At 34.6% G+C, this 20,233-nt stretch overlaps 1 protein-coding gene across 5 annotated transcripts in view; it reads right to left on the reverse strand.

Annotated features, from left to right (window-relative positions):
• Ube2q2 (ubiquitin conjugating enzyme E2 Q2) overlaps positions 1 to 20,233 on the reverse strand; it is a 57,946-nt gene that overhangs the window by 26,344 nt on the left and 11,369 nt on the right. For 3 of the 5 annotated variants that reach the window (XR_003301844.2, XM_026400495.2, XM_026400498.2), the window contains exons 2-5: positions 18,597 to 18,698; positions 13,301 to 13,405; positions 5,145 to 5,201; positions 365 to 505 (exon numbers count right to left, since the gene is read on the reverse strand). Coding sequence is in view for 4 of the 5 variants with exons in the window: in XM_026400495.2 (XP_026256280.1) it covers positions 365 to 505; positions 5,145 to 5,201; positions 13,301 to 13,405; positions 18,597 to 18,698 (405 nt within the window). In the remaining variant the exon portion in view is untranslated. The remainder of the gene's footprint in view (positions 1 to 364; positions 506 to 5,144; positions 5,202 to 13,300; positions 13,406 to 18,596; positions 18,699 to 20,233) is intronic. The other 2 variants (XM_026400496.2, XM_026400497.2) reach the window with 2 other exon arrangements.

Here is a 20,233-nt window from a genome sequence, read left to right on the forward strand (position 1 = left end):
TTCAGATAAAGAGGTGTGAAGCAGTCAGGGCAGGACAGACCAAAAGTCAGATTCATGGAGAAAAAAGAAACCGAATAGTAAGAGACTGAATCTGATTGTACAGATCCCACAAGGAAGAGGGTAAGTAAAGAAAACAATGAACAGCTGGAAAAGGGGGGCACACAACAAGATCACAGATGGTTACAGGATGGAAAGAGTAGATGACCAGGGTAGAAAGTGGCTCATCAAAAAAATATGATTGAACACACTATTAAAGCAGGGTTAGAAGAGACCATCTAAGATTGGTCTCCGAATGAATTGCCTGATATTATCTATAATTACTTAACCACAAAAGTCCAGGTTCTAGATATTTATACACACTTACATTTAAATGGTCTTGCCTTTGAGTCTTCCTAATTTTTTCTAATATTGCCAAATTTTCTTTTTCAATTCCTTCATCCTCTGACTTTTTCCCATTAATAGGCTCTTCTTCCTTCATCTCATAATGATCCAAGTCTTCTATATCCTATAAAAAGAAGAAAAATAATAGCTTATTCAAGTTATTTTTCTTCAGTAGTTTCTTATCCCTAAAGTTAAGTTAATCTTGAATAAAAGTTAAGTTAATCTAGAATAAAAAGGAACAGGAAAGAGAGGTTGCATCCATTCAATATCGAGGCGGAGAGGAAATGAATATTCAAAAGGTTCCCTTCTATGATATTCTATGTTTTGTTTAAAAGCCAGACTATGAGTAAGGCAGAACTAAGTTTTATAAAAATCATGACTCTTACCAAGTATGCCATCTTATAAATCAATTAAGAATTTTTTTTTTTTTAATTAGAGTTTTCCTTATGTCTGAAACTCTTGGACTCAAGCAATCCTCCTGCCTCAGCTTCCCAAGCAGCTGGGACTACAGGTACATACCATCTGCATGAAACAAACTTCTGAAACAGTTTAGCAGCAGACATTTAAAATGTTAACTATTCATACTTTGTTCCAGAAACTTGACTTTTAGAATTCTAACTTTGACCAGTCTAAAATGTGAACACACATTTAGACATAACTATGCCTTTTCATCTTAATAACCACAAAAGCAAACACAAAATCTGCATGTTATAAACACAGTAAAACCATTAATTCAACGGAGTACTATAAGGAAATTAAAATACCAACACAGCATAATTATTTCTTCTGTATCAAAAAAAAAAACCCTTTCAAATGAAAAATACAAAATACAAAATGGAAATCATGGAATTTCAATTATACCAAAATAAGTACTAAAAAAGAACAACTAGAAAGACATACTGAAATGTTAACAACAGTTGTTACCTCCAAATGAATATTTATTGCTTTTCCAAGTTTTCTATGTAAGCATCTACTTTTATTAGAAAAAGAATTTGAATACCACCCCTAGAACAACATCTTTACCACATCATTTTGCTCCCTTTTTTCCTGTATTATCTGCTCTTACACATATACAAATCTATGCAGGATTTTTTAAATCCTAATTCTTTCAAGTATCTAGCTTTTCTCTACTTCAACTGCAAAAATTTCTAATTACAATCTTCATTTTTCCAAGCAGACTAATTCACTGTGATTTCTAGACCAGGCTAATGACCACCTTGTGTCCAGACTCTGTGGGTCTCTTTCTTAGAATGCTGTACCTTCAGGTCTTAAGACATTCTGTTCTTATTCAGACCCAGCCCATGACTCCATTTCATGAAACACTCTTATGATGAGCACTTTTGAACCATAATCTTCCTTCCTATCCTTGTTTCCTGCAGAGTTCTCATAAATGCCCTTAGCCTTTCTCTTCTTCCTACCTCTTCACCCTCAATCACATTCTTATCCATAAAACGCCACTTGAATCCTCATCAGCACATCCCAGAGAGAATTAATCATTTTCTAAAACAATATCTTGTCATACTACTCCCTGCTAATGACATTCTTATCAATAAGCATACCAAATATAAATGTCTGTCACTAATTTAAAATTTTTAACCCTCTGCCTTTCCTAACCAATCTTGCTTACCATGACTCCAACACATCAACTTCCTCTCCCAAAAGGATAGCATCCATACACCTGTGTCCAAAGTTGTTCTGAGCCTTTGCCATCCCCACATTATTTTAGTAGCCTGGAATATCTTCTTTTTACCTATCCTACATCTCCAAAGTCTAGACTCCTACCTTTCTTGATTTTCCTAAGCATTACTGTCCACTGTTTTACCTTGTGAGGAAAAAAATGAAAAATATCTGAACTCTGAGTACAATGTTACTTCACTATATACTAAACCCATTGAAAAGGTTTAACCCATTAAGTCCCAACTTTTAAACTGTGAATATTCAGGTACAATAAAATAAATTGGAAATCACAATCTAGAGCTTTTATACATTATTATATAATTATATACTTATTATTATACTATATGTAATTATATACTGTAAGTTTTTACAGGTTATTCCACATCCGCGATGATGGAACAAAATGGGTTAATGTTTTCATAAAGTTTATTTCACCTAAAATGAACTGCAAGAAAACATTAAACAGTTTACTCCAAAAAGTCATTCCAACAGGACAATTTTGAGAATTATTTACTTCCAGAAGCCCACTACTACTTCTTTAGGTTTGAGGCATTCTGAAAGTGTATTTTAGATTAAAAATTTTCAAATAAGGTAAAAGCCTGAATTAATAAGATCAAAAAAAAAAGTTTTTAAAGTCAAGACCATGGAATCCGTATATTTTTTTATCTGGTCTATTCAGAGACATAGAACTGCCTTCCAAATTTTCAGTTTAAATGCAAAGTCTCAGAGCCTAAAAACCTCTAAAATTATATATCTAACAACTACTTAGTTTGTCTTTGAAAATTTGCTCCACTAAATTTGCTAGGGTTTAAATGTGTCCCCTCCAAAATTCACCACCAATATGACGATATCAGAGGTGGAGCCTTGAAGAGATAACTAGACCTCAAGGGCTCCTTCCTCACTAATGAAATTAAGGCCCTTATAAAAGTGGCTTCACAGCATTGGCTAACCCACTGTCACGTCCTTCTGCCTTCTACCATGTGAGAACACAGCAAGGTGACCCTCAACAGACACCAAATACTAGCACCTTATATTGGACTTCTCAGCCTTTTGGAGTCGCAAGAAAATCAATTTCTTTTCTTGATACACATTACCTAGTCTCTAGTATTCTAAGTATAGGACCACAAAACAGACTGAAATAAAGTTCTTAGATGTTTTTTCTACAAAAGACTACATCATTTGTTCCTAATGAGTAGTCCCTAAAATGTTCTCAAATTCCTTTTTTCAAATGTAAAACTTCCTCAGAAAACTTGGAATGAAACCTTGGAATGAAACCACCATTTTATCCAGCTATCCCACTCTTCTTCCTTTGGACTTAAAATCAACATACTACAGTGACACAGCCACATCATTGTTTATAGCAACTCAATTCACAATAGCCAAACTATGGAACCAATCTGGATCCCCTTCAGCAGATGAATGAGTAAAGAAAACAAGGTATATTATATATATATATATATATATATATATATATATAAAATATAAAAAATACACACACACACACACACAATAGAATATTACTCAATCATAAAGAAGAATGAAATCATGGCATTTGTAGGTGAATGGATGGAGCTGAAAAATATCATGGTAAGCAAAATAAAACTGAATCCCCAAAAAACAAAGGCCAAATGTTTTCTCTAATATGCAGATGCTAATTCACGATTTGGGATATCGAAATAGAAAACAGAGATACTTTGGATTAGGCAGAGGGGCCTCAGGGAGGGAAAAGGGGTATGGGAGTAGGAAGAATAGTAGAATGAGTCGGACATTATTACCCCATGTACATATATGACTACACGACCAGTTTGCTTTACAACAAGAATGAGAAGTTATACTGCATTTATGTATAGTGTGTCAAAATGCATTCTATTGTCACGTGTAACTAATTAGAAGAAAAAAATAAACTTCTTAAACCCAGTAGTTTTCACTAAAAATAACCAAATATGAGTTAAATATTGATTACTATTAAATGTAAATATATTTTTAGTACAAATTCTTATAATCTGAAAAATCAAATTCAAGGAAGTCAGAATAATTTGCTCAAAGCCCTATCATTTTTGTTACTAATATATTTTACAGTGGAATTCATTTTGACATATTGTACACAAATGGAGCACAACTTCTTATTCCTCTGGCTGTACATGGTGCAGTCACTCCACTAGTGTAATTATACATGTATATAGGGTAATTGATGAGGGCCACAACCAAGTTAAGATGGCGCCTGGCAGTATGCTAGAAGGAGTGGTTTCTGGGCCAACGCAAGCCATTAAGATGATAAGGATTTCTTAATGACTGACTGCTGTATCTAGTTTATTTTAATTAAGTTAAGCTGTGTGTAATTAGTTGGGTATATGTACCTCTGCAGTCCGGCAGAGAAGCAGTGCCTGCTACCTAGGGTACCTGCTACTTTGAGTTCCCGCTGAGTTCACTCGCAATAAAGTAGTTCCCGCCTCAACCTTCAGGTTGGTTGTCATCTCCCGGTTATTTCGCCCAGCCAGACAACGGCAGGTAATGTCTGTCTCATTCTACCATCCTTCCCAGCCCCACCTCTCCCCTTACTCCCTTCTACACAAACTGAAGTTCCTTCATTCTTCCCTATTCCCCCTGCCCTCCCCCCCCCACTATGGATCAGAACCCACATATCACAGAAAATATTTGTCTTTAGTTTTTTGGGGATAGCTTATTTTACTAGCATGATTATTCTCTAGTTCCATCCATTTACCTGTAAATGCCATAATTTCATTTTTCTTTAAAAACGCCTATCATTAATTAGAGGTAAAGCCAGAGTTTAGAAACTATATTCCATTCCAAATATAACATGTGTTTCATTATTCCACATTAACATTAGTTTTTAAAAGAGAGTAAAGAATAACTGAAGGAGCTGGGGTTGTGGCTCAGCAGTGGAGTGCTCACCTAGCAAGTGGGAGGCCCTCAGCACCACATAAAAAAATAAATAAATAAATAAAGGTATTGTGTCCAACTACAACTAAAAAACATCTTTAAAAAATTAAAAATTCAAAAAAGATAACTGAAATGTTCACAAATGAAGATATTTATGAAATGATTTTCTTACATAAAATACCTACTTCAGCCATCTCTTCTTCCTCCTCCTCTTCTGAAGTCACTTCTTCTGTTGTTCCATTCTGAAATACAGAAATAATTTACCAGTTCTACACAGAACAAATAGACACATGCTGAGTATATTAGTTTGACCTTAAAGCTGTGGTACTGGTGTTCTATCAATCATTTATCACTGCAGTCCACTAACAGAGGGTTTACTAACATTAAAACAATTTATTAAAAATTTTATTTTAAAATCTAGCTTTAATTTAAAAAATATTTGTTGGCCTTCTAACAATAATTTTAAACAATTTAACCGCTGCCTTAGGAATAAAAAAAGCAATAAGTCAAATATAAAACTGAAAAAAAAAATTTAAACATAACCAAATAAATAAAATATTTTATTTTAAATTAGCTTATGTGTATAAGGTCAATACCAAACCACTGTTTCCTTAAATATCCTTTTTTTTTTTTAACTTGAAAAGCCTGAATCTTTATATAAATTCAACTGCTTCACATTTAAAAAGGCCAGATGTGTTATAAAGGAGTAGATACTTCACAAAACTAAAAACTATAAAATAATCACTTCACTAAAGAGCCAATTTCTTTCTAAAAACATTCTTACCTAGAAAATACCTAAAACACAATTTACTGTTCATACTCAAATTAATCAGTGTTTTTTAGGAAAGGCCTTTATATACAGTTTTGGCAAAGTTTTTCAAAAGGACAAATTTCCTAGGCCACAGCACAGATGTAGACATACATCTTTAACCATGAAGGTGAGCTTAGGTTAGTACTCAAAATGTCTGAGATCAAGAAACTAGGATCTAGAGACCAAACCAAACCAACAAAAATCTCAGCAGTATCTAAACATCCGCTCTTAGCTATTCTGATAGTGTAATTCTTACGAAAGTCATTATCTCAGAAGATAATTCTGCTGGAAAATTTTATGTGGGCGCACACACACACCCACAATGCAGAAGAAACTTATATTTGTATTAAATCTGCATCTCTTTAGACATTTATTATTCATCTCTTAGAAACTGAATGAAAAAAGGAAGCAAGCAGCAGCTCCCAAAATAGTGTGATTCATCCTTTCTTCATTTCCCTAAATTATATATTCCAAACCAGACTATTTTTGGTATGTAAAGAACATACCTAAACTAAAAGTCCCACATACAAATTGGAATACATCAGTTACTGAGAGAGCATTTTTAAAATACTACTTTCAGAACTTGCTCTCAGAGAACCTATTTTCAAAAAGTTCTTAGAGGATTCTGACATGTAGCCTCACCTATAACCATCACCTAGTCCCTGAGCAATGACACTTTCCAGAAAAAGACAAGTAATTAAACCAAAACAAAGCTAGTTAGAGTTGTGAACCCGAAGAGAAATTGTATTTCAACATGTGGCCTGACCTTCAAAACCCCACTGAAATGACAGAGAATTTTATAAAAGTAAGCTCATTGCTACACTAAGAAAACAAACAAGGGCTGGGGATGTGGCTCAAGCGGTAGCGCGCTCGCCTTGCTACCTCGTGCAGCCCGGGTTCGATCCTCAGCACCACATACAAACAAAGATGTTGTGTCCGCCAATAATAAATAAATAAATAAATAAATAAATAAATAAATAAATAAATAAAGAAAACAAACAAGAGGAATACCATCAGTGAACGAAAACTACAAGAACACTTTTGAAAACAGAAAGCAGATGGAATCAGACTGCTGGTTTGAGAAAGCCATACTCAATCTAGATAATTTGGGGAATAAATGAAAAAGTTAAAGGAAACTTTAAGATGAACCACACATTCGTTTTTGTACTTGTCCCAAGTACAGTTGGTAAGGATGGCTCTTCTATAGGAAGCCTAGCTTGATGGCCTCTTACTATACGTGTCAGACCCAGTAAGAGTAGACAAAATGTTTTCAATACAATGATGCAGCAGCAAAATCTCTTAACAGATTATCTCTTTCTTTTACTTGGGAGTTGGAAAATCCCACCTGCCAGTACCTCCCTATCCTTATGCCACAGGAAGAGCAAATGTCTGCATACCAGGAATAGGAGACCACAGCAGAGAAAAAGGAAAATTCTGCAGATACCCATATCAACAATTGCTACTAACCAATGGTATACCTCATCTATAAATGAGCAGAAAACCAAGTATCACCAGATAGCTTGAAGAAAATGACAACCTTGAAAAGTCCCTTGTCAAACAAGCCAAACAAGTGACCTGAAGCATTACTGGTAAAGGAAATAAAACAATTAAAAAAAAAACTAACTGGAATCTTTAGCAGTAACTGGGAAGCTATTGCATTTACTAAATAAAACAGATTAAAGGACAAAATAGTTCTGGGAAATAAAACACAAGATTTAAGGAGAGGAGAGGAAATTATATTGAATGGGCCAGAGAGCACAATGGATTTGACTGAATAAAGTATTTATGATTAAAAAGACCAAACTGCGGGGGCTGGAGGTGTAGAATACTTGCCTAGCATGCCATCTGGCCCTGGGTTTGATTCCCAGCACTGCAAAAACAAAACAAATGAAGACGACCAAATTGTGTCATTCACTTAGAATATGGAGAAAAAAGATAAGGGGGAAAAAAACAGAAGAACTGGAAATAAGAGAATAGTTAAGGGACACAGAAGGTAAAAGTACAGAAATCCAATATTTTTCCAAAGAATTCAGGGAAAGAAGAAAAAAAAGAAATAAAAGAGATAATTGTTGCTGAACTAAAGAAAGATTGTAGAATATTAAGAGTTCTGAATGCCCCAAAGAAAAACTGACAACTTAAAAAATCCAGACTTCACAGTTAAAGAGAAAACCAAACCAGTTTCCAGAAAGGGGGGGGTGGGGCATGCAGAAAGACGACTCAGACAAGCATCAGACTTTTCGTCTGTAAAAATAAAAACCAACAATGAAAGTGTAAAGAACTGGGAAGAGGGCATGGTGGTGCACACCTTTAATCCCAGCAGCTTGGTAGGAGGATTAAGAGTTCAAAGCCAATCTCAGCAACTCAGCAAGACCCTGTATCAAAATAAAATTTTAAAAAGGGTGGGAATGTGGTTCAGTGGTTAAGCACCCACTTAACCAGGGTTCAATCCCTGGTTCAAAAAAAAAAAAAAAAAACTGGGAAAAGACAAATATTAATATACCCAGGGGACAGTGTGGCAGAGAGTGTAACACAAGAAACAGCAAATAAAAAGACAACAAAAACACCAACAGTTAAGTCTAAGAAATTGCTAATAATATAGCTGAAAGTCACAGGCCCATATTCTCTAACCACAATGACAAACTAGAAGTAGCCCAAAAAAATCAGCTGAAAATGTTTAAAGTTCTCCAGATAACTCTTTAGGCTCAAGATGAAATTGACCCTCATACCCTAGTAAACCAAGATAATACTAGTACAAAGATACCAAAAAATACAGACAAGAAGATTCCTAACAGCACTTTCCTGAAAGCAAAAACTGAAAACAATCTTTCAAATGTTTATGAAGAGTCACATGAAAAAATGTTGATACGAATACAACAATAAAAAGAATTGTAGCTATACACAATATGAATGAATTTCACACACAATGCTGAGAAAAAGATATAAACACATATAGTAAGACTCAATATGAAGCTCAAAAACAGGTATCACTAAACTATATTGTATAATGATGCATATATGAGTGATGAAACTAAAGATAAGGAAAGGATTGCTAATTGGAAAATGAAGATCTGGTAGGAAGCTGCAGAAGGTCCTAACAATGTTCTGTTCCTTCTCCTGGATGATGACTAAGTAGTAGTTCCTAGGAATTAATTGCAACCATGTGTTACACTATGTATTTCCAATACATGTTTATTTCACAAAAATTTTGGTAGTAAGAGTAATGTGAACAAGGATGGGAATATAAACTACTCAGAAATATACTAAAATTTTAAATTTGTGCAATGAAGTGAAACATCACTTAAAAGGTATACTCTTATATATTTGTTTAAAGAGCCAATAGTATCCTTCTGACACAGCCAGCTATGACAGCCCAAAATGGCTCCAGATAGTTTCAATTGTTATACTGGAGGCCAAATTGCCTCTGGTTGAAATTATTGGTTTAAACTTTTCTACATCATAGAAGAAAAGATGTAACGCTTCCCAAGTCATAATCCTGACACAAAAATGAAACAAGAGCCTGAAAGGAAACAAAGAACTTTACCATGAGCTTACTTAAAAATAAAGTATTACAATATTCATTCCAACAATGTTTATCGTGTGGAATGCAAGGATAATTCAAAATAGAACATTCTGTCATGTAATTCACAAATTATGTTAATGCCTATATACAACTCTATATACAATAAGGTAGACTCTACATGCCTTATGTCCATGACATACTATTAACTGAAAAACACAAGTTGCAGATATCCCAGAGAAAGAAGCTCAATATAGAACACGTATTTCTCCCATCTACTCTCTTTCCTGAGGCTTCAATAAAATTACAGTGAGACTAGACCCTGTATAAATTTAAATTAAAAAAAAAAAAAGGAAGAGGAGAAGCATGGTGGCACACACCTATAATCTCAGAGAGTTGGAGGCTGAGGGAGGAGGATTGCAAGTTTGTGACCAGCCTCAAGAACTTAACAAGGCCCTAAACAACTTAGGGAGATCCTGGGAATGCGGCTCAGAGGTTAAGCACCTGTGGGTCCAACTCCCAGGACAAAAAAAAAGAGGCAATCACAAAAGAAAATTCAACTACATTAGAAGATTACAGTAAACAGAATAAGATTAATTAATGTAATGAAGTCAAGTAAAGGCACAGGTTAAGGGAATAATGAGAAGGTTCCTTCTATAGCATATATGGAGAGGTTCAAGACTCTGAGATACCAAGTACACTGGAAAGTAGGAGTAACAGGCAGAACTAAAATCCAGAGACTAACCAAAAGTCTGTCCAGTCCTGAAACATGCTGTTCTCCCCACTTCCTTAAGCAGAACCCAGGCAGAATCTACGTAGGCAAAAGAGCAAAGATTTCATTACCAGAGAAAGTGAATAGTTCCAGCCATCATTTATTCCTACACCAGGAAATAGAAGAGTGGAAGAGAGCAATTGCCAGTTAGCATAAATTCCCCCTAAAAGCTATCAGTTGACAAATCTTGGTCACAAAGAACTCCAAACCAGTTATTCAAAACCTAAGAATGAGCGAAAAGAGAAGGGTATATTAAAAGGACAACATGAATGAGCAACACAGAATACAAAGATATGTTAGCAAAATTCTTAAAAACAAAAACAAGATAAACTACAGTATATATTACATATACATTATATATATTAATAATTATATGTTTATATATAATATATATAAGTATATATATATATTATATATATTAAGAGTTAGGAAGAACACATAAGAGTACCAAAATAACTTCTTAAAAGACAATTATGAAATACATCACATTTATAAGACCAAAATAGAATGCCAGGAATAAGGAATGATCAGAAGAAAAAGTTCTCAGAGCATATGGTTCCACATTTGGAGATAGATAGTCCCAAATGAGCCACACTTCCCAGCATTCAGTCAACTATGGCCCCATCCCACAGTTGGCCCTGTGACTTGCTTTAACTTACGAATGCAGCTGAACTAACACTGAAACTGTTCTAGGTCTAATAAGCTTTATGAACATCTGGCAGTCTCTATTTTCATGCTCTTGGAAGCCAAAAATTTGAGTTCTGACTAGCCTCCTAAAGATAGAGAAGCCTCATAAAGAAGCCCTAGAGGATGAGCTATAAGGTAAGGAGAAAAGCTGTGTGAAGAAACGCCAAGATGACAGACATATGGGTGGTAAAGAAGCCATCTTGGATATCCCAGTGCAGTCAAGTGTCCATATCACACCAGCGTTTGTCACCATGTAACTACACAGTGAGAATCTCCAAATGAGGCTAGCAAAAAACCATCTAGATCAGCCTTTTTAATTCACGCAATAGTGAGAAATGGAAGAAATTGTTGTTTTATGCCATTACATTTTGAGGTCACTGAGTGAGCAGCAATAAGTAAAAAACTTAACTCTGTCCAAGTAAAATTTCTAAAAGTTGAAAGAAAATATTCCAGAATTTAAAATTAAAGAGTATAGAGATAATAAGAGACAAGAGATTCAAACCAAGAAGCTTAAAAATCCAATTAGTAGGCATTCTAAAATAAACTGGAAAAGAGAAAGTTAGTGCAAAACATAGTAAGATTCAAGATTCCAAATTTGAAAAGACATATACCTTCTGAGTACCCAGCACAATGAATTTCATAGACCCACAACTAAGTATACTGTTGTGGTATTTCAGAACACTAATAAGAAAAGCACAAACTCTTAAAAACTTCCAGACAGAGTGTCATGAGTAAGACTTACCAGGCTTCAACACCACTATTGGCTAGAAGATAACAGCACAGTCTTTGAAAACCTGGGGTAATCAACCTCAGTTAAAAATTCAAAAAATAAATTAATTTTAAAAATTCAATCAAAGTATCAATCATGTAAAAGGGTGAAATATAATGTAGTTACAATTTATTAGGGAACAAGTGCACCAGGCAATGTTCTACATGATTGACATGTACCAACTCATTTAATGCTCATGGTTTCCTGCAAAAAATAGGTACTAGTGCTATTATTTCCCCCATTTTGCAAATGGAAAATAATGCAGTGATTAAATGATCAGCCCAAGATATAAGCTAATAAGCAGCAGAACCAATATTCAAACCCACTGTGGTCTGGCTCCGAAACCTGAACTCAAGGCTGTTTTTTTTTTTTCAGAAGCTAGAACTCAGGAAAAGACCACTATTTTTCATGCTTTCTCAGGCTTTTACTTGAGGTTGTACTCAGACAAAATGAAAAAAGGTTGAAAAAGACAATGTGGGATCCGGAAAATGATGAATCTACCCTAGGAAAGCATACAAGATATACCTTAAGATGAGAGCTGTACAGGCAGCCCAGAGAACAACCTGCCAAGGTCACTGAAGAAAACTTAAAAGGAACAGAAGATAGGAGGATCACAGAAAGAGGTTAAGAACAATATTTTCTTTTTTCTTTTTGGCAGTACTGGGGATTGAACACAGGGGAACTCTACCACTGAGCTATATCCCAGGCCCCTCCCCCCGACTTTTGAGACAGGGTCTCGCTAAATTGCAGTCCTCCTGTCTCAAGATTCAGAATTTGCAATCCTGCCTCAGGTTCCTGAATAGCTGGGATTACAAGCAAGCATGGCAGCATCCAGTGTGAACACAACTAAAATTATAACACAGATGTTGCAAAACAAAAGATGGAATAACAAGAAAGGAAATATCATAATAGAAAACTTGGCTCTATACTACAAAGTTCTAATCATAAACTAGTGATTATTCATATGACTGAATATGTGTTAGGAGAAATAGGTGGGGAAGTAATGGTTTAAGAGCTAAATCTTCATTTATTATAGTAAAAGTCAGTAACTGATACCTAAATAGGTAATTCTATTCCAAAATAAACTAGAAAAGAGACAGTTTACTTAGGGGTGATGTTGAGCTAGATCTTTTTTGGGGGGGAGGGGGGTACTGGGGATTGAACCCAGAGGCTCTTTACCACTGAATTATATCCCAGCCCTTTTTTATTTATTTTTTTTTTTTTTAATTTTCAGACAGAGTCTCACTAATTTGCTGAGGCTGGCCTTGAATTATAATTCTCATATGCATTACTATGTCTGGCTGAGCTACTAGAAATTCCTGTTGCTTAAAGAAAATAACATTTGGGTTGGGCCTTAAGAAATAAGATAGATAAAAAAATTAAAAGGGGTGGGTATGTAGTTCAGTGGTAGAGCACCCCTGGGTTCAAGTGCCAGTACCACCAAAAGAGAAAAGCACAGATGGACTTAATGAGATGGCATCCTAGTGAAGGTATTAAAATAAGCAAAGGCAAACAAACAAGAAAGAAATACTTATAGAAACCAGAAATATTAACAACAAAACAGTGGGGTAGGAGGGCAGTTGCTTGCCTATGAGTTAAATTCAAGCAGCTCCAAGCAATGAAAAGTATATTTTTAGTACCTTAAAAAAAAAAAAAAGGCAATTTAATACGAACATAAAAAATTCTAAATAAGCTGTTCAATAATAAAAAGATAAACCATCCTAGTTTACTTCTGATTGAGACAATTTATTTCAGCTCTTGAACACTAGAGAATTTTTACTTTACCTGACCCGTGGGTAGTGGTTGATCTAGCATCTCAACATCCAGGTGCTTAGGAAGGTTATATAATCTGCAGAGTTCACATATCAACCACTTCAATTGCTGACGAAGCTACAAAACACATTTCAGTAAATAAGCATTGTGTTAAAGAGCCCTTAGAAGACATGAATAATGCTATAACTACTGTAATCAATCCAGAATGAAAAGGTTGTTACTGCCCAACTGCAGCCTATGGACAGAATATAGTCTTTAAAATATTTTTAAGGGCTGCTCATGTAAAAATGTTAGCATAAATACAAAAACAAAAAAAGCAGATATGGCTTAGGTACAATAACTAATCCCTAATAGAATGACATCAACAAAAAGGCAGAAGAAGGGAGTTCCAGACCTTGCTCATTTTCTAACTGCTAACTTTTCTCAGAAATTTACAACTTCAGACAATAAGACATTAATGCATTAATAAGGCCACAAAAAATAGAGGGAGTGTTTATATATGAGTTTTTAAATTATACATACCAGAGTCATATTCATTTAAAAGTACAGAAGCAAATGTAATCTAGTAGACAGAGCCTTAGAATATAGATGACTTTGAATATGGTATCTAACTCCCTGGGTTTGAATCGCCCATGTATAAAACAAAGCAATCAAAATGTTCTCAGAATGGAAAAGATTAAATGAAATTTTCTCTGAAAACACTTGATGTTTAGTAGGCCCTTAAGTGCCTGTCAGGGAAAAAAAAAAAAAAAAAATCACTAGGAAAACTGCCAAGAATACCTCCTTAAAATTTCCATTTTTAAATCCAGATTATTTGGTAAGCACATTAACTTTAATCAAGCAAGTTAAAGTATGTGCACAAACATGTTTTTCATTGTTTAAATTTTTTTCAATATTTAAGTTAAACAACTGCAATTGAAGAATGGTCAATACCTGGTAGGCTCAGAGGGGAGCTAAAAGACAACTTACTTCACTTGTTCAGAACTAGTTCCCTGGTGTGTCTGACCAAGAAAAGATGAAGAGGAAGAAACAGGTTTATGAAAGACTAAGAAAGCAGGGCTGGGATTGTAGCTCAGTGGTAGAGTGCTTGTCTCGCACACATGAGGCCCTGGGTTTGATCCTCAGCACCACATAAAAATAAATATATAAATAAAAATAAAGATTTTTGTGTCCATCCACAACTAAAAAAAAATATTTAAAAAAAAATGACTAAGACAGCAGACAGAATTAGAATGGGTTAAACCAAGTTAAAAAAAAAAAAAACCCCTTTCCATAGTGGACAGAGAAGCAAGTGGAAATGAAGAAGGCTAAATACTAAATTAGGATCAAACAAAAATCCTCATGCTTAAAAGGAAGCAAAAGCCCCACTATGGGTTTGTTATCTATCCAATAAGTTCTATTTTATATTAAGTACACAAATGAAGATGAAGCAGGGTGAACAGGAATATAGCCCTGGACGCTCAGACCCCCGGCACAGAAGCAGGTATGGGAGCATACGGGAGAGACAGCAGGATAGTGGAGTCTGACCAAGCAATAAGAAAAACAGGGTAGTACCTCTTTAAGGAATTTCTCTACCCAACCTGAAACCCTTCCTCCCACAAAATGTTTGAGGGATAGGGGAAGAAACTAAGATCATAGGGAAGGATTTAAGAAATTTAGAAGCCTGACTGACAGGTCTTCAAAACTTATTTTGGGGGTTTAGAGAACAGAGGTACAGGTTCAGGTACAGGTGTCCAGTTTCATTACTTCATTTTGTCCCAATCACAATCAAAATGAGAATTAAGAAAAAATATGACAGGGTGGTAGAGTACTAGGCAATAGATGAGTGTAAACTGAGATGTGATCATTTCTTGTGGCACTTCTGAGGTTCCCTGGACATATATGATATATACGTATGGATTTAAAACTCTGGAGATAATTTTTAGCTAGAGATAGAAATTTAGAAATCCCTAGACTATATATAGGTCATGACTTAAATAATGAGAGTAAAAGAGATTACTCACAAAAATCACAGAATGAAAACAGAAGAGGCATACCAAGAAGAACAGCTCAGAGAAGATCAAAGGAAGAAAATAAGAACAGGAGACAGTGATCTGTCAAAAGTCCCCATTAGATTATCAATTCTCAGAGGACAGAGACAGCCTTGTCTTTTTATAACCACGACTTATCACAAAGTCTTGCATAGAAGCCAATCAATATTTTTTTAAAATATTTTTCTATGTTCAATTAACAGCTTCCTGTATTTATCCAGAAAAAAAAAGATATATGGATAAACCAGCATACAGACCTTTTACAACACTGTATATAAAAGGGAGAGGATACATAGACTGTTCCTTGCATTTTCACTTAATATATCTTGGAACTTTCATATATCTAACAGAAAGACTGGCTGCATTCTTTTTAAACTACAACAGAATATTCTATTATACACCTATACACAAATATTTTTATTTTACGAACTATTGGTGACACTATGTAATAAATGTTTATTGAATGGAAGAATATTTCAACAAAGGAATAATCAACAATATCAATATGCTACAGAGGGAGCAATATGGAAACTAAAAATGGAGCCATGAAATCAGACAACTAGAAGATAAATTTTAGTCCCACAATGAAAGCAGAATCCAGATTTGAGTTTGGTGACTTAAAAGTAAAAATATAAAGCTTATTCTCTCCAGAAATTAGGCAAAAGCCATAAAATGAGTGAAAGGTTTTTTTCCCCCCCCCTTCATGTAAATGTTTGATTTTTAAAATAAAAATTAGCCCAATTTTATATCCATTTCATTTAACTGTATGAGCATTTTTTTTTGGGGGGGGGGGTGTCTTACCAGGGATTGAACTCAGGGGCACTCAACCACTGAGCCACATCCCCAACCTTATTTGGTATTTTATCTAGAGACAGGGTCTCACTGAGTGCTTAGCACCTTGCCATTGCCGAGGCTGGCTTTGAACTTGTGATTCTCCTGCCTCAGCCTCCCCAGCTGCTGGGATTACAGGCGTGCACCACCACGCCCAGCTGTATGAGCATTTTTTATATAACATTTTAGACAATGAAAAATAACTGCAATCATTCCTGCTATTATAGAAGTAGTATCCTCATTTTCAGAGGCAACCTCCTAAAAGGTGGTGCTAACAACAGGGTTATATCTAGCACTCTGTCCATTATCAAAACCCTGTGCCAGAGATGTGAACATGTATCTATCTTTTAATTTTTACCCCTTACCTTTCATGGCTCTCCAAATCAACCTTAATTTTTAAAATATTTTCAAACTGATGTCCTTTTGTTCTTAAAAACAGATGTGTTTAAACCACCTATAGCTTATTTTGACAAAAATCTAAGTTAAAGACACTAATATTCCAAATAATCAGGTCTCTCAAAACTATCTATAATCTATTCTTTATTGATTTAAAATTCCACGGGGGGCTGAGGCTATAGCTCAGTGGTAGAGTGCTTGCCTCACAGGTGTGAGGCCCTGGGTTTGATCCTCAGCACCACATAAAAAATAAATAATAAATAATGATATTAAAAAAATAAAATAAATAAAATACCACGGGCTGGGGTTGTGGCTCAGAGGCAGAGCACTTGTCTAGTATGTGTGAGGTACTGGGTTCGATTCTCAGCCCCACATATAAATTAAATAAAGGTCCACTGACAACTAGAAAAAAAATATTTTAATAAAATACCACATTTACTTTAAATTCTCATCTGCATGACTATTTCTAAATTTCTTCTGACACTTCCAGTGCCAGTTTTATTTTATTTAATATTTGAATGCACAGGTTATCTTACTACCTGTTTAAAATTTTTATTTTTTATTATTTGCTCTTCATAACAAACTTCAGAGCCATTCTGTGAAGTTCCAAAAATAAATCTGTTGGGAGTTTTACTGGTGATGCATTAAGATTTATAAATTAATATGAAGACATGGGGGTAAGTGACATATTTATAACATAGGAGACTGCCCTTCCAGGAACATAGTGCCCAGTCTTTATTTCACTCAGCAAAATTTTGTAGCTTTATTGATACAAGCCCTGAACATCTGAGTTTATTCCTAGATGTTTTAATTGTTGTTGTAATTATCAGTAAAATAGTATTATATTTGCTATCTGATAATTGGGGATGCTATTTTTATAAAATAGATTTTAATCAATCATCTTAAAAATTTTCAGTTGATTCCTTTAGATTTTTTTTGTAAACGATCATATCACACACAATGATGGGTACTTTTCTATAGGACTTTATGACATCATGGGAAAACATGATAATGTCTAAAAAAGAAAACCAAAGAATATGACCTCAATTATTTAAACATATGTATAAGGGTATATATATTTTACTAGCAAAGAAAAAAAATTGGTAGAAAATAGTCATATCATTAATGGTCATATTAGGTAAAGAAATTAAGGGAGATTTTAATCTTCCTGGTTTTGCTTGACTGTATTTTACCAGTTTTCTCACAATGGACACTTATGAATTTATAATCAAAGAATAAAAATGTTTTTAAATTTTTATAAAATGAAGATACATTTCTTCACACGGTAGTCCTCCCTTGTCCCCAGTTTTGCTTTCTGCAGTTCAAGTGACTTGGATCAAAACAGTCTGAAAATGCTTAATGGAAAATTTCAGAAGTAAACAACTCATAAGCTTTAAATAACTTTTATTACAGTGTATTGTTATATTGTTCCATTTAATTATTTTTATTAATCTTACTGTACCTAACTTATAAATTAAACTTTATCTAGGTATATTTATATGTGTGTGTGTATTAAAAAAACACAGCATATTAGGGTTAAGTACTATCCATAGATTTATGTATCTACCGATAAGGGGGTACTGCTATTTTAAAAAAAAAAACTTCTATTTGAATATCTTTGGCTTTTGTTGCAGGCTATTGACCCTTGACAGAAAAAGCAATTCCTTAACAGTAGTATTTGCCTCATTCTATCATTATTCCTTCACATCTGCATTAGCATTTTTCCCTTTTCTACTCCCCACCTTAGCTAGTAGTCTTTACCAAAAATGCTTGTTTGATTTAATGTGAGGATGCTGGGAAAAGAAATTTCTAATTCCTAACCTAAAGCAAGGCTATTCTTGGGCAAATTTAAGAAGAAATAAACCAGCCAACCAACCAAGCAGGTAGTAAATACATCCTGAAGAAACTTAAAAACTTAAAAAACACACACACCCACACCTTGGTATTTGACCCCTGTATTATGATTATCAATCATTAATCATTATGATTACCTCTCAACACATAAATTCACGAGAAAAAAAAATAAAGTAGGTTCTGACTTATTTTCTCACCGTGTTGTTGTTCTTAGTATCTCCTAGACGTTCCAGAACCGATGTTAGAGTTGGGTCATCAGAGTCCACAAACCATATTGGTGAAGAAGATGGGTAAGATTCCTGTTATAGAAATACCTATGTAAAACACATTTACATACAGACTAATCCAGATATGCACTAAATCATATCACTGAATGGCAAAATGTCAAGTGAAATGTATACGGGGAAGAAAAGTAACATTTAAATCCATGGGGGATAATCAAATTTCCTTTTATGGAATTTAAAAAGCAAATAAAGTTTTATAGTTCAATCTTGCCTATCCCATGCCACACAATTCGTTAAGTCTAAAAATAAGACAGAAGTACTTTCCCCAGCAACCAACATGAACAAGTGAATGCACTGTAAAACTTAAAATTTTTCAAAAGCAAATACAAAAGATATTCAAGCAAGGAAACAGGCTTCCCTCCTTTACAAAGAAAGGTCTATCCTTGCTTGGATTCTCCAGCTTTCACCTTTTTCCAGAACTTTAAAATCTGGAATCATAATAAAGCACTCAAAGAACAAAAAAATGTTTCTTAAAAGTACAGTTTATAGGGCTGGGGTTGTGGCTCAGTGGTAGAACACTTGCCTCCCATGCGTGAGGCACTGGGTTCAAACCTCAGTACCACATAAAAATGAAAGATATTGTGTCTACCTACAACTCAAAAATAAATATTAAAAAAGTACAGTTTATAGATTTAAACTGTACTACTTTTACCTTTTATCTAAAAGAGATCTAATTCTGAATTCTTAAAATAAAGCCAGGGAATACATGTCTCTAAATCCTTGTGAAATACTTTTGTTTTTCAGGATCTTTTACTCACTCTTGACTTCTGAGTTGTGTTAATTACAGAAGTTACTTTGAGATTTCCCCCCACTTAAAAAAAAATCTAAAGTTTATCCCATTTAATTTTGCCATTTTCCAAATAATTTTCCATTCCTTTTTAAACTAACACAGAATGTTACTTCTAAAGAAACAGATTTATTAAATGAAGTTAAGATTACTTCTTAAATATAGCAGGTGTTACAAGGCAGAATGAACAGCAACACAGAGCTTTCACAGTGGACATTAAACTTTCAATTGCCTCAGGAGTTCAATTGCCTTTTGGGACAGTCATTCTCTTTGTATAGCCACAGTTATGTTCACAATGATGCTCTTGAGCTCTATAGAAGGCAACTTTTAAAATGACCCAAATAATCCTCACCTCTTGTAAAATTCCCTCCCCTGGACTTAGTGGTTCACTTCTATCAAACAGAATACAGCAAAAGTAATGAGATGTCACTTCTGAAATTGGGTTACAAAAAGATACCGTCTATCTTGCTCATCTCTCTTGTTCTTCCACTGACTGCTGGGATGAAAACCAACTGCCATGTGGTGAGCTATCCTATGGAGAGGCCCACATTGGCAAGGAAATGAAACACAAACATTTCTGACCAATAATAGCAGTTAAACCAAGGCACTTAAATTAGTCCAACACCCTGTGAGAAGATGGATCCTGCCATGACCTCCAAGAATAAGCCTGGAGGTGAATCCTCTTACCTGTCCAGCCTTAGATGCCTATGGCCTCTGCCAACAACTTCATTGCCCCAAGAAAGACATTAAGCCAGTGAGCCCA

Source organism: Urocitellus parryii, chromosome 6 (assembly GCF_045843805.1).
Source record: "Urocitellus parryii isolate mUroPar1 chromosome 6, mUroPar1.hap1, whole genome shotgun sequence".
In the NCBI taxonomy this organism is placed as follows: Eukaryota; Metazoa; Chordata; class Mammalia; order Rodentia; family Sciuridae; genus Urocitellus; species Urocitellus parryii.